We start from the raw sequence: 13,692 nt of genomic DNA, 5'->3' as shown, positions 1-13,692 counted from the left end.
CTTCCTTTTCCGTGTGCTGCATTGTTTACAAAAAAAGAACCTGTTTTTCTTGTGATTAACGGGTCTTACATTTGCTGAAATTTCAGCATCATGATGCAGATTAGTAAAAAAGTAAAAATGAAGCTTTGTCGGGTCTGTCCCCAAGAGGAGAAGAATACTACTTTTAAAATGCTGTTTTTTTTAACGGAGGTCGGATCGATCTGATGCATTCGAGGAAGTCGGGAAATGTTAGCGGCTTTCGTGACACAGCGTCAAGGGAACTTATCTCAAGTTGCATTTTAGATCTACAACAGATTGTTAGCTCTTAGCATGCAGATGTCTGTTTATAGAGATTAATAAGAAGCTAAATCATCGTCAGATAGTCGCTGATGGGAGTCGGGATGTCATTACGGCGCATTACGTTCCGCCTGCTTTTCTCCACACGGACTGTTTTTCCTGCATACACTGCACCCTGCTGATACGTGATTGGTCAATATTACTTGGACTACAAGCATACTAGAAACAGAAACCAGAACACTTGCCGTCCCGGAAATCAACGTCCCTGCCTACAGATTCTACATTTCTATGTAGACTTTAAATAGACATTAACCCTCAGGTAAAGGTGCAAGATGCACAGTGTGGGTATATAAAGCTTACAAGAAGTAGCTATGTAATCAGCACTTACACATCAGGGCCATCCTCTTTGGTTTAAGTATCTCCCCCAGGAGGAACTCCAGCCTCCTGTTTTCTGGCTTCCTGATGAGGGACTTTTTTCTGTAATGTTTTTTAATCCTACAGCTGGGTAATGGGACAGTAACAGCTTGATTCAGTCTCTCTAAAGGCCCCTCTGTCAGGCATAAGACATGTTTCAGATCATCTCTTCACAAGCGACACCACCTGGGGCTGATTAGACGTGAAGAGGAAGCGTGTCTGCCAGTGTGACTTTACTGTTATTAGTCATTCTTTCCCTCTGGCAACAAGGCAGCTTTGCTTCTTTTGTTTCTATGAAGTGAGCTCTGGCAGTGCTCAATGGTTTGTAAGATGTTGGTTTTTAAGTAATAGTCAAATGTTTGACCATTACAAAGTAGCAAATCATTCCAGCTAAATGGTGCAAACTCAATGACCCAAACTCTTTGTCACTAGATGTCTTATAGCTGAATGTCAGCAGTGAGGCACCCTTCCCCACTTCAGAAAACACACCACCATCTTCGGTCTGATATGAATTTCTCACGACATTAAACATTTTGTCCTCTGCCGAGAAAGAATCAAAGTTTTTCTTCCTCGGTCTCGCTCTGTTTTGAAGTGCGTCCTGGGCTGACAGGTGGACTGACAGTTTGAATGATGGTGTACCTCTCTGACTTTTCCTCTTCTGCTTCATGTGTTGTGTCTGAATGAAGAACGAGGCGAGAGGAATTCTGCTGAAATGTCACTTCACATTTCTTGCTTTAGGCGTTTTGTGTCATCACAAGGACACAGAGATAAAAAACCTCTGGAGGATAGTTTCCTTCACATGCAAACAGGACAGGAAAAATACCTTCAGCCAGCAGCCAAATGATGAGTCAAAGCTGTGGCTGTTAGTGTACTCTTTCTGCTAATAAATGAAGTCAACTGACTGAAATGATTACAGGCGTCAGATTTTGCTGACAAGCACCGGGATCCTGTCCATTGCTGTACAATAAATGTAAAGTGAATATTCCTCATCGTTCATCCTTCTCCCTGTCTTTGTCTCCCTCTCCAGTACGGGTGTGGCTGTGGGGCTTTGTTTCCATCACCATCATCAGCCTGCTGTCTCTGCTGGGAGTGGTGCTGGTACCCATCCTGAACCAGGCCTGCTTCAAGTTCCTGCTCACCTTCCTGGTGGCGCTGGCAGTGGGCACGCTCAGTGGAGACGCTCTCCTTCATCTGCTGCCTCATGTGAGTAGGTCACAGACGGCCAGAACAAAGTAGCGGGTAAAAACCTGTAGAGACGTAGTCTTTTAAATAAAAATAATGTGTCTTCTGTGCCTTAAATGTCAAGGTTGCAATGACTAAAACTTACAAGAAGTAACTGTTCTAACTTCGTAGTCAATAAAGAATGGATCTGTCAGTGCTGACGGCAGTGACTTCTGTTGAAAAACAATTATGGCTAGCGAAAGTGTCTCACCAAGCTGTAAATCAGCAAATAACTAGCCAGCAGAGGTGACACATCAGTGCTGCCTCACATAACTTGTCATGTACATCTCGTCATGATAACAACATCAGATTTGCTGTTTGGTTGTACAACTTTTGGATGGATGTATTACATGTTATATCAGACTGAGGTCCTACAAAAGGTATACATGCAAGTCAAACTGGTCAAACAGGCAAGTCTATATTCTTTGTTGATTCATCATCTTTAAAAAGAATCTAAATATTTGTATTTAACATCCTAGCTAATATCATTAATGAACTGAATATGACCGATTTACTGTTTAATGTTAATAATAGGCAAGATCACACACAACATTTGATTCATGTTGAATCCATCATAACATGAATTTATTAACGTTGTATACGGTTGTTTGGTACAGACTAAGAAGCTTAAATTACCGTAAAATCTGGAATATAAGACGCAGTCTGTTTTTGGGAAGAGGTTTCCTTTAGCTATTTATTAATAAAAACGTACATACAAATTATTTCAACAGTATTTCATTTTATTTTCATTTAAAACACTCAAAACTCACACAAATCACAGCCTACCATCTGTTTTCTCCATGTCGAGTTTGCAATCCTGCTGGCTATCAGTGCTGTTGCTAGCAGTAGCTGGCAGCCTACTGTAACGTAGGTTGTTGTGAGGTTGGCGGCTGCAATGGCGATCGTGTCGGTGCATGTCCGCGACAGAGGGTTAGCAACAATCAAGTTAGTTTTCCTCGCTTAAAACAACACTCCAGCATATTGTTAATAGGAGACGTTGTAGCGGCTAGGAGCCAGAAACAGTTTAATGTGGAGATGTGACGTCGCCATTTAACAACCGGATAGTGCCATCATCACACAATAACATACCTCTCTCTGCATTTTATACTGGTATATTGGTCACACCGGTATATAGGAAGCAGCCCACTTTTAGTTTAAAAAAAAAGCATTAAAAGTGCGTCTTAAACTCCGAATATTATGGTAACTTGTCATGATACTTTTGCAAAATACGAAAATTGTGTTGGTCCTTTCTCTGCCGGAGCTCGTAATGTGGGAGGAAGACCAAGCCTTGACTTTTATGGATGAAATGTATTTTAAATTGTAAGATTAATAGAAAAAGACTTGGAATTTGGATTTGGCTAAAACCACTTATTATTTGGGACTCATACTAAGACTGCTGATCTTTTTCAAAATACTTTTTAGAGATACTGAAACCTCCAAGTCCGTCTTCCTCTGACCAATTGTTAGGAAATGTCTAACGCACCAAGATCAATTTTTGTGCCATCACAGTCACACAATAAGTTTCATTGATCATCAACCATCCTCTGCTTCACCGACACTACCCATCCTGTTCTTTCTCTCAAAAGTAAGAGGCATCAGGGATTTCATCTGTGCGACTCCATGAAATATAATCCATTTACTGATGAATGTGCGATCCTCCCACCTCAGCTCGATCATTCTCTCACTCCTCTGTTCCTCTTTTTGTCTACAGTCTCAAGAGCAGCACAACCATGAGCACGGTGGTCAACGTGCGAGCAACAACACTGATCTGCTTACTGCCTTTGATGGAGTGTGGAAGGGCCTAACAGCGCTGGCCGGAATCTACCTCCTCTTCATCATCGAACACTGTATCGGCATGTTTAAGCACTACAAAGACCACAAGGTGAGACAAACATGACCCAGATTAGCAGCAGACTATCATCCTTACAAGTTGTTACTTTTGTCTGCTATTACATTTCTATGATCGAGCATAAAATTGTGTTTCTGCTCACAGGGAAAGAAGGCGAGTGAGGAGGGCAAGATTGGCAGGAAGTTGTCAGATCACAAGTTAAACCGGCGCTCAGATGCAGAGTGGCTGCACTTGAAGCCCATCAGTGAAGGTAAGAAGTATTCAGTCACTCAGCCGTCACAGCAGCTTTTAGCATCAGCCTACTGTAACATCTGCCCTCTCTTTCAGACCAGGACGTCACTGTCGTCTCCTGCGACAACGGTCACAATGACACGCAGCTCACAGAGCTCCAGCCACCCGACTCTCCCACCACCAGGACGCCACTGGCACCACAAATCCCCGAACAAGAACAGCAGTCACCCAAAAAGGAGAACGGACGCAAGGCCAAGAAGCACGGACACGGTCACTCGCACGGCCACGGGCACTCTCACGGTGGAAACTGCCACTCAGACCAGGAGATGAAGGACGCTGGTATCGCCAGCATCGCTTGGATGGTCATCATGGGCGATGGCATGCACAACTTCAGTGATGGCCTCGCTATAGGTAAGAGGCTCTGCTTTTTATGTGCACCATGGCAACCTAACTGCAGAGCTCTTGTGTTATTGTTGATCCAAAATTCCACAGTTTGTCATTTGTCCTCACATACTGAAGTAAATGAAAACCCAGTAGCTGCCTGTTCATGTGAAAAAGTTTTGTACATGGGTACTAAGTATGTTTAGTTATATTAATTGGCCATAATTTCCAAAACAAGTATTACTAACAGTATTTTGTGTTGCTACTACTAAAATACATTGTAGTGATGAAATTAATCTCTGGCATTCACTTTCAGGCTGTCAGAATTTATGTGTATTTCACAATTATCTACAGTAAAAAAGGCATTTCATTCGTAAACAATAAATAATAGCGTCCATAATTGATTTTGAATTGCTTTAGCTAGGTTCTGAAAAGCTGCCACATTTCTTATTTTAGTCAGATTATGAAACACATTTTGCTGTTAGGAAAAAATGACCGGCAGAAGCAGCTGTGTTAAGAGTATAAATTAAATGATAAATGTGTAGCAAATCACGTCTCAGAATTTGAGACATTAAAAAGCAGCATGACGGGGCGCTGGTTTAGCTCAGTTGGTAGAGCAGGCGCCCAAATACAGAGGCTCCAGACGGAGATGCAGCGGCCGCAGTCTTCACTCCCGCCCTCAGCCCTTTGCTGAATGTCATCCCCCACTCTATCCTCCCATTATTTCCTGTCTCTCTTTGGCTGACCTATAAATAAAGGCAAAAGGCCCCCAAAAAATCTTTGAAAAAAAGCAGCATGAAATGCCACCTTTTGGCCAGTGGTAATGATTAGTTACTGGTTATTATGATTACTGGATTCGAGTCTAAAAACTACAAACATCGTGCTGCTACCGCATTTGATGTATGTATAATAGCTCAATAGAAGCTAAGTTCAATATAAGTTGCACAAGAATATAAGTTGCAGTCTGTCTAGGGGGTATCCCAGAGGGAAAAAGGTTTTTGATAGGTATTTATTAATATAAATGTGTACACGAGTTATTGCAACACTATTTCAATTTATTTTCAATTTAAAACACTCTTTAATCACAGCCTACCATGTGTTTTCACTATATCGAGTTTGCAATCCTGCTAGCTACCAGTGCTGTAGCTAGCGGTAGCTGGCAGCCTACGGTAACACTGGTTGCTGTGAGGGTGGCGGCTGTAATGGCGATAATGACGGTGCATATCCGTGAGGAAGCGTAAAAACAAGGACAACCGTACTGTGGCATTTTGTAAATAGGAGACGTTGTAGCAGCTCGGACCCAGAAACGGTTTATAGTTTATATTACAGCTTATACACCTTCTTTTACAGTTGTTCAATATTTAAAAAAAAAAAAACTCACCTTCTTCCCAAGAATATAAACATAAAGGCAGTTTTGAGCTTAGCTTAAAAGGGGGAAGCAGCTAGCTTGGCTCTGCCCGAAGGAGATCTGCCTACCAGCACCAGCAGCTAACTGATTAGCACATTACGTCCTGTAAGTTTGAGCCATGCAAAGACTGATTGGTTTTGTGATGGACTCAGTTTTAGTTGAGTGCAGTGAATGTTAGTCTACAGATTGGACAATTGGATTAATTCTAAGTGACTGCCTGCTCTGACTTCACATTTAGTGTACAGGCAGGAAAGTGATATTGATCCTCTCATCTTCTAAACTTCAGCACATACTGTGAACAAGTGTATCTCCCAAAAATGTCAAACTTTTTCCTTCCTGACATGTCCTGAACTTCTCTGCAGGCTCGGCGTTCAGTGCGAACCTGACAGGAGGCATCAGTACATCAGTGGCTGTTTTCTGCCATGAATTACCTCATGAGCTCGGTAAGCAGAGTGCACCAAGAGAAATAACCAAAAAGCTAAACAAAGCATTTACTCATCACACACTCAATGCTGCACACTTCATTTACTCTTCAAGTCGAACAAAGCTGCTTTTGTCGAGGCCTTGCAGTTCGCTCACATAATGATAAGCATTGTCTGAATCACTGCTTCATGCAAAACAGCTCTTTTCCTCACTTGAACTCAAACTTTAATCTCAGTCTCATGACCCTGTGTCCCTTGGAACTTGTTAAAAACCCAGTGGTGTCAATAATCATCACTCTTCTTTTCACTCCAGAAAAATTTACTTTTTTCCAGATTAATGGCTTTTGTCTGACAGCAGCGAAATGGCTTGTCAATGTGTCTGTCAGTGAGGATGATGTACCGTGCCTGGCGCTCATTGTTCAGTACAGTCAGACTCAAAGACGATGCAGCTGCTGGCGTGTTCATTTGCATTCAAATCGCTTCTCTCCGAGGACTCTTGATTCAGTTAGATTCAGCAACAGTGAACATTTTTGTTTCTGAGTAGTGTTTCTTTTTTTTATTACTCCACTGCTCTCCTCTGCCTGTTTGTTTATAGTGAGAGGAAGAGGTGGCAAGAGCGGGGTGAAAAACGCAGACAATGGGGCCATCCAGAGCAGATCAGTACTAATGATGTGTCTCGTTGCGGTGCGCTTTCCATGCCTCGTTTGTGGGCTTGATGAATAGAGTAGTGTCAATTATTGCAGAGTGTGAACTGGTGAATAATAGCCTACGTTTGTCTGCCTGCTCCCCCTTGTGTTAACTTTCAGCAGCAGCCGGTTCTCCTATTATTGTGGAGAAAAAAAAGGGGAAATTGGCTTCGTTTTAAAGCTTCTATTTGAGGAAGTGAGACGACACACATTTGGGTTGAAAAAACCTACCTTTAAGTCTGTGATCTTTGGCAATTAGTTGTTTTAAGTGGCAGAAAGTCTGCCATGTTTGGCTGCATCTGTGAGGCTTCAAGATCCTTAGACTAAGAGCTTAGTTTCTGGTCCAAAGTTTTTATCCTTTGACTATTTTTACTCTGTTGTACTCGGGTTTCCAGATGGTTAACCGCAGCATAAGTCCTGTCTCAAGCGGGATTTGAAGATTTACGAGATAAGTCTCTCCCTGTGTAATTCACATTTCCTGTTGATTCGGCGCCCGCTCTTCAGGAGCACTCGCCGTCGTGCCTTCGCCCCCATAGGGCCGCTTGTCAAACCAACCCAGCAGTTTGACAAGTGTACCTCTCAGCTCCTCCTGAACACAAAAGCCGTCCCCCTACTAGCAGCTGGATGGCAAAGATGATGATTATGAGGGTTCTTTAACCACCCAGAGTGAAGCTAATTGGCAGTGATGGGTGTGTTAATTGCGGTAGATGAGGCGGCGGCAGGCGTTTCTGAGTGCCTGACGGATTGGAACCGGGGAGGCAGGAAACGCCAAAGAGAAAGTTGAAGAGGGATAAAAAAGGCCATTGAAGTGAGGCGTGCGCGGACTGTCTCTTTTTAACTTCTCCCCCCTTTTCTCCGCGTTTGATTGATGGATGAGAGCAGAGTGGTAATATATTCATTGTGGTAATTAGTGAGGAAAAGAGGCCGCTTGTTACACGGAGCAGGAAATGTAGGCCACCCCCTTCTCAGTATTCATCTCTCTCTCCAAATCCAGGGCGTTTCCGCTGAGACTTGGGCCTCTTCCCGCGTTTGGCCCCGGCAATGATTGAAGAGGGTAGAGAGGCCTCGGCATGCATATGTAATCATAAGTGTTTCAGAAGGGAGTTAAAGACATATTTCTTGGAAAGAGCAGCTCCGGTTCTGTTTTGTACCTACTTGAAGACAGATAGCGGTGGCAGGTACATGGTGGGAGTTCGCCTTTGGTGATGAGGTGAACTTGTTCAAAGCAGAGGCAGAATAGAGAGGAAGAGTAAAGAAAAACAGCATGACATGTGCCAAGCTATTCACAGAGGGGTTGATATGCAGCAAAGTGCATGAAACTTTGTAAATTGTAAACAGAGTGGAATAACTACTGTCACTGCAGCAGCATTTTACTTTGTGTTAACTTTCCTAAACAGCTTGTAATGAACTGAACTATTCATGACAAAGAAGTTGTAGCAGAGAGTGTTGCATGTTGGGATATGCGTGTCAGAATAAGGTGCTTAAACGAGAGTCTCTCTCCTGGATGACAGGTGACTTTGCCGTGCTGCTGAAAGCGGGGATGTCGGTGAAGCAGGCCATCGTCTACAATCTGCTGTCCGCCCTCATGGCCTACGTTGGCATGCTGATTGGCACAGCTGTGGGCCAGTACACGCAGAGTGTCACCAGCTGGATCTTTGCCATCACAGCTGGCATGTTCCTTTATGTGGCTCTGGTGGATATGGTAAGTTGGCACAACACACTCGACAGCCCCGGAGTGATAATTGTCCCCCAACAACATCAGCTTAACTTTCACTCACTCCTCTCCCACATGGGCAGTCAGTGCTCTCCTCGCTGCCTCCTGATCTGCAATGCTAATTTCCAGGAAGTCTCTTTCTGATCCCAAATGGTTACTCTGTCTCTTTTATAGCTTCCAGAAATGCTTCACGGGGACAGTGAGGACCACAAGCGCTGCCAGCTGGGACACTTTATCCTGCAGAACCTGGGCATGCTGACCGGGTTCGGCATCATGCTGCTCATTGCTATCTTTGAGGACCAAATCGTTTTCGATTTTGGCTTCAAGTAAAGGAGAGACAGAGGTGGTGGGAAATGAAGGAGGGGAGAGCTGGATGTATTAGTATTGTTCTTCTTGGCCTTATCATGCTTTGTTTGCAATGTAACGGCCCAGTCTTGCATGCAATGTGAGTCTTGTTCATGGCCTGTGCCTCCATTCCAAACAAGCAGCAGTAGCTTATGCATATCTCATGACTGTGCCAGTGATGTTTACACTCTGCTCCTCCATCACCTCTCATCTGTCGGCTCCTATCTGTCTGCTCCCTGAAGAGCAAAAAAAAAAGACTGGATGAAAAAAGAGCACGGCTGCACACCTCGTCTGCTCTGAACCAGTAAACCCCATCTTAAAAAAAAGAGCTGAAGATCGTTGTGGTGGTGGAGGACTTCCTGCAGAGAGGCAGCTGTCACGGCCCGGCAGCTCACCGCCTATGCATCATCACCTGTTGTTAACGTGTTGTTGTCCTCGTACCCGCCCCCCAGCCTCTTCATCTCTTATCCACCCTGTGCTGTGTCCCATCATCCATGACTCGTACATCTGTGGTGTGTGTTCCACCCGCCATCCGTCATCAACTTTTGATGTGATCACGCTGTGTACCAAACATCTCTTGTCTCTCTGTGCCAAGCCCTGGCCACTGGAGCAGAACCACAGCTGCTCCACAAACCGTTTCAGTATCCTTAAAGAGACGGGGAGCTTAGCACAGCTAGCTTCTACATCTGAAATAAACCCTTTAGCTCATGTTGCTTCACCTGCTAAATGTGGCGGCAGCTATAAGCTGCACTGTCAAAACAGAAAACTTTTTCCATGATGCTGCTTGGGAGAGTCTTATAATAGTTCAGTGTTATTTTGGTACCACTTTTTTTTATGTTTTACTGTTTAATGGTTCTTTGGGATTATTTAACTTTTGTAGTTAGTGATAATTTCTAACAAAGCTGCCAAAGCCTTTACAGTTTAGCATCTTAGACTTATCAGCGTTCTTGTTTAGAAACTAGATGTTGCAAACGTCTGATCAAGTTTACTAAAGGTTTGATAATCTGTAGCCAAAGGACACATGATATCCTCGTTAGGTCTTTATGTTCTATCTTTCCTTATCAGAATCAGCAACTTCAAAATGTGAATTCTAACATACTAGTTATACTTGTCTTCATGAATAAAGTGTAGTTAACTAGAATAATGTAGGTCTTTTTTGAGTTCCTAAAAGGTGCTGCAGTGGATATTTAATTACAGTGGGAGTTTTAGTTGTCACTCTGATGCAGGTTTTTTTGATGTAGTGTAAATATATGCGGTCTTTATAGTGTCAGTAGTTGAGCAGCTAAAAGCTCATTTTCTTTCCTGCTAAATAAATGTAAACGTACCTCTGTCAAGGAATCAGTGAACCTCCTGACAATCTGGGAAACCAATAGAAAGAATAAAATACTGGGTTCTTTGAAATGACAGCATTCCCTGCACTTGTAACAGAAGTTAAACCTTTTGATAATTATTATTTAAATATTTTACTTATGTTTCTGAGGGTGTATGTTAACGTCACTGATGACTGACTGTGCCAAAACTGGCCCCAGTGTGGATTTTCAGTGGCTGGTGCTTGACACTGCTCCCTCCCCAACGCCCCGACATTCCATTAGCTGTTCTGCAGCTTACATGCTAAGCTACCTAGCTTCAGCTGCTGGAGCACACTGATAACGTGTGTGGCTTCATTTATCCTGTCACTGTGTGACATCATCCATCATCTATGTCTTAACTGGCTGTAAATCATCATCAGTCACATTGAACTCGTGTTGTTGATCTGACTGAGTCATGCATGAAGCATGAGTGAAATGGTACAGACATTGTGCTGAGTGTAAATTTGTTTTCATTCTTTGTACTGCAAAGTTAAAATATTGACAACCTTTGTTACTTTTTAAATGAAGTGTGAAGATCCTGAGAGGTTCTTTGGGGTGTAGTGTGACAGGTGTTATGAGCCGTTTTAATGATGCAGGTGCGAGAGAACAGGACGTATCTCTTCTTACAGGCATTTCTTTCATCATATGTTCATGTTTAATATAAGTGCACACAATTGTAAAACACGACCTGAATGTATTTTCATTCTGTTCTAACACTCAGTACAATGTATTGTAGTTATATTGACATAAATGAATTTGTTTTCTACAATATTCATATTGATTCTGCTCTTTATATTCTGAGTTTGTATTTAAGTTTAGGTGTCCTTTTCATGAAACAGTATTACTTGTTTAATTTAAATCAACATGTTTAAGACTGTGACACTTATGGATACTACACCCCAAAGACAGGTTTCTTCACTGTATTTGGGCAACAAATTGTGTTTAAAATGAAGGCCGTTGATTGTTCTCATTTTTGCTTTGTTGTATGTACATTTGTTTAGTAATCTGGATATAAAAAAGCAAAATGTGACATCCTTGCTTTTTGCCTGTTTGTGCATTCTCCCCCATAACGAAAAAAGGACAATAAATTCTGGAAAGATCGCAGACTCCTGATCTCTGATGGTTCTGCCTCAATGTTTCAGAGGCAATCTGCAAAACCACAACACACCCCCCAGTAACATTCCTCTGTTGGATGTTACAAGGACTGTGATAAGTACAAATGTAATCTCTATATTGTGATTGCATAAAAAAGGACTTTTTAACTTCTCAACCTTTTTCTTACTTTTATTAATGGTTGTTTGTTCTTTATGCGATGACAGTTTTCTTTCAATTGGATTTTAAAAGTCAAAATATATTAAATCATAACCTCTGCATCGGATCACCATATTCTTGCCAGTACACAGTCCTCGGAGCTGCATTAAAAGCATTTCAGAGCGCTTTCTTTTCATTCTTTTTAATTAACACGTGCACGTGTGTGATAAAACTGGAGCCTAGGAGCTGAGCTGGCAGAGCAGCGCTACCCCTCGTCTGATCCAGTGTTCAGCAGGCACGTTAGAGTTGAGCGTCATGGCGATGACGTAATTAGTGGAGTGACCGGTGGTGGACAGGGTGCCCCGCCGCTCGCTGGTCTTGTAGACGGGTGCCACGTAACACATCCTCTGGGGAATGTCGTGCCGTTTGACAGGCTTCAGCCACATCTGACAGGAGGAGAGAGAACAGAGGCGGGGGCATTACACAGGAGCAGACAGGGAGCAACGGGGTCAAATGACGTGCTTTTAAACTGAACTCTGGCTGCCACATTTGCTTATCCTCCCTCCATCAGCGACTTCAGCCAACAGTCTCTGTCATTTATGAGTTGTTTCACATTAAGAACATTTGACTAGTGGAATAATTAAGCTGGCAAATTAAATTGTAAACGCCTCTGCTGAAGAGCAGCAAAGGCTGCATTCATACTGCAGGCCTTCATGCTTAATTCTGATTTGGGCTCATATCTGATTTTTTGGGGTCATTGTTCGTATCTATTTTAGAATGTGACCCAATGATATCAATGTGAACAGAAAATTATTTAAAAAAGACACATGCGCAAACAACAATAAAAAAAGACGACACATCCGCTGACATTCGTTTTCTGTAAAACATGGATGGCTCTCGGGTGTTGGGACTTTGGATATGCACAAACTTTTGTGCAAGTAAGCAACATCTCATCTGGATAGAGGCATCTCCCCAAATGGCAATTTATTTTTGCGTGTCGTTCTCCATGGTCAAGCGGAAGAAGGAAGTCGAGGTGAAGGATGTCTTCATTATCCCCGGGGGGCAATTCTTTTTACAGCCAGCAGTACCACACAACAATCACACCAACAAGAAAGGGTTAAATAAGAAACACACAAATGGTTAATAAACATCAACAAATAAACATCACTTTAAGCTATTTAAAAGGCTCATGGCAGTTGGGACAAATGAGTGTTTCAGTCTGTTTGTCCTGCAAGTCGGTACAAGTTACCGGCGGCCAGAAGGAAGTAGCAAGAACTCATTAAAAAGAGGATGGTCCGGATCGTTCAGAATTGACTGGGCTTTTTTAAGAGTCCTGAGTTTGAACACCTCCGTCAGGTCATTCAAAGTGGTGCCTGCAATTTTGCAACAGGTCTTGACTAATCCCAGCATCCTGTTTTTATTTTTTAAATTAAGAGATAAAAAGTAGATAAAGGAGAAAGTAAGACCGGATTCAATAAAACATTCTCATAGTCTTCTTTAGAATCACTCCTGGAAATGTGCGTATTACCGAGGCAACGCAGACCAATTCCCAGTGTTTAAATATAAGTCAGGTTGCATGTTTTGGATTTAGATTTAGTACCACATATTCAAGTAGAACATTTCCGAATTAAAAAAATGCTGTTCACACTGATTTGAAAAAATCAGATCTGGGTAACAGTCCATGACAAATGTGCCAATGGGCTGTTGCCAAAGAATCAAATGATCCAATCGTCTCTAAGGTTCAAAGGTCAGGACAGAAAGCTAAACATGTTCCACAGTGGAAGCAAACCTCCGTCTCCATCTTTTTAACCCAAACATTAACTTACAAATTGGAACTTTGGGGACATAAGCTTCTGAAACAAAAGCACAAACAAGGATGCGTCTCCTTGGGCTATTAAGAAGTCTTGGTTATGCAAAAGGGATAAACTGGGCCACTCGAAAAAACATTTTTAAAAAACAAAACAAAAACAGTTTGTTGAGTTGCAGACACAAAAGTACTCAGCTCGTTCCGTAACAGGCAACGCTGTTAAGATTTGCATTTCAAAGCCAGCCATGAAGCCTCCACACACACAAATAATAAACACATTTTTAATTAAGTTCCGCTCTCGTCAAAGCTGATTCTGTTAATAACTTGCCCAGAAATGT

At 42.5% G+C, this 13,692-nt stretch overlaps 2 protein-coding genes across 2 annotated transcripts in view; one reads left to right on the top strand and one right to left on the bottom strand.

Moving 5' to 3' along the window:
• Positions 1-11,703, top strand: part of LOC138592071 (zinc transporter ZIP10-like) — a 33,600-nt gene extending 21,897 nt beyond the window's left edge. The window contains 7 exon segments of the mRNA XM_069662687.1: positions 1,718-1,893; positions 3,623-3,793; positions 3,905-4,019; positions 4,022-4,402; positions 6,143-6,223; positions 8,400-8,590; positions 8,777-11,703. Coding sequence (XP_069518788.1) covers positions 1,718-1,893; positions 3,623-3,793; positions 3,905-4,019; positions 4,022-4,402; positions 6,143-6,223; positions 8,400-8,590; positions 8,777-8,932 — 1,271 coding nt within the window. The 3' untranslated portion in view covers positions 8,933-11,703.
• The window catches only part of dnah7 (dynein, axonemal, heavy chain 7), an 87,943-nt gene continuing 85,849 nt past the window's right edge, over positions 11,599-13,692 (bottom strand). The window contains exon 66 of the mRNA XM_069663508.1: positions 11,599-11,993. Coding sequence (XP_069519609.1) covers positions 11,787-11,993 — 207 coding nt within the window. The 3' untranslated portion in view covers positions 11,599-11,786. The remainder of the gene's footprint in view (positions 11,994-13,692) is intronic.

The sequence above is a fragment of the Semicossyphus pulcher genome, unplaced genomic scaffold, assembly GCF_022749685.1.
Source record: "Semicossyphus pulcher isolate SPU_LCO1_2020_fin unplaced genomic scaffold, fSemPul1.0.p SCAF_15, whole genome shotgun sequence".
Taxonomy (NCBI): Eukaryota; Metazoa; Chordata; class Actinopteri; order Labriformes; family Labridae; genus Semicossyphus; species Semicossyphus pulcher.
This window is presented reverse-complemented; position numbering and strand designations above follow the sequence as displayed.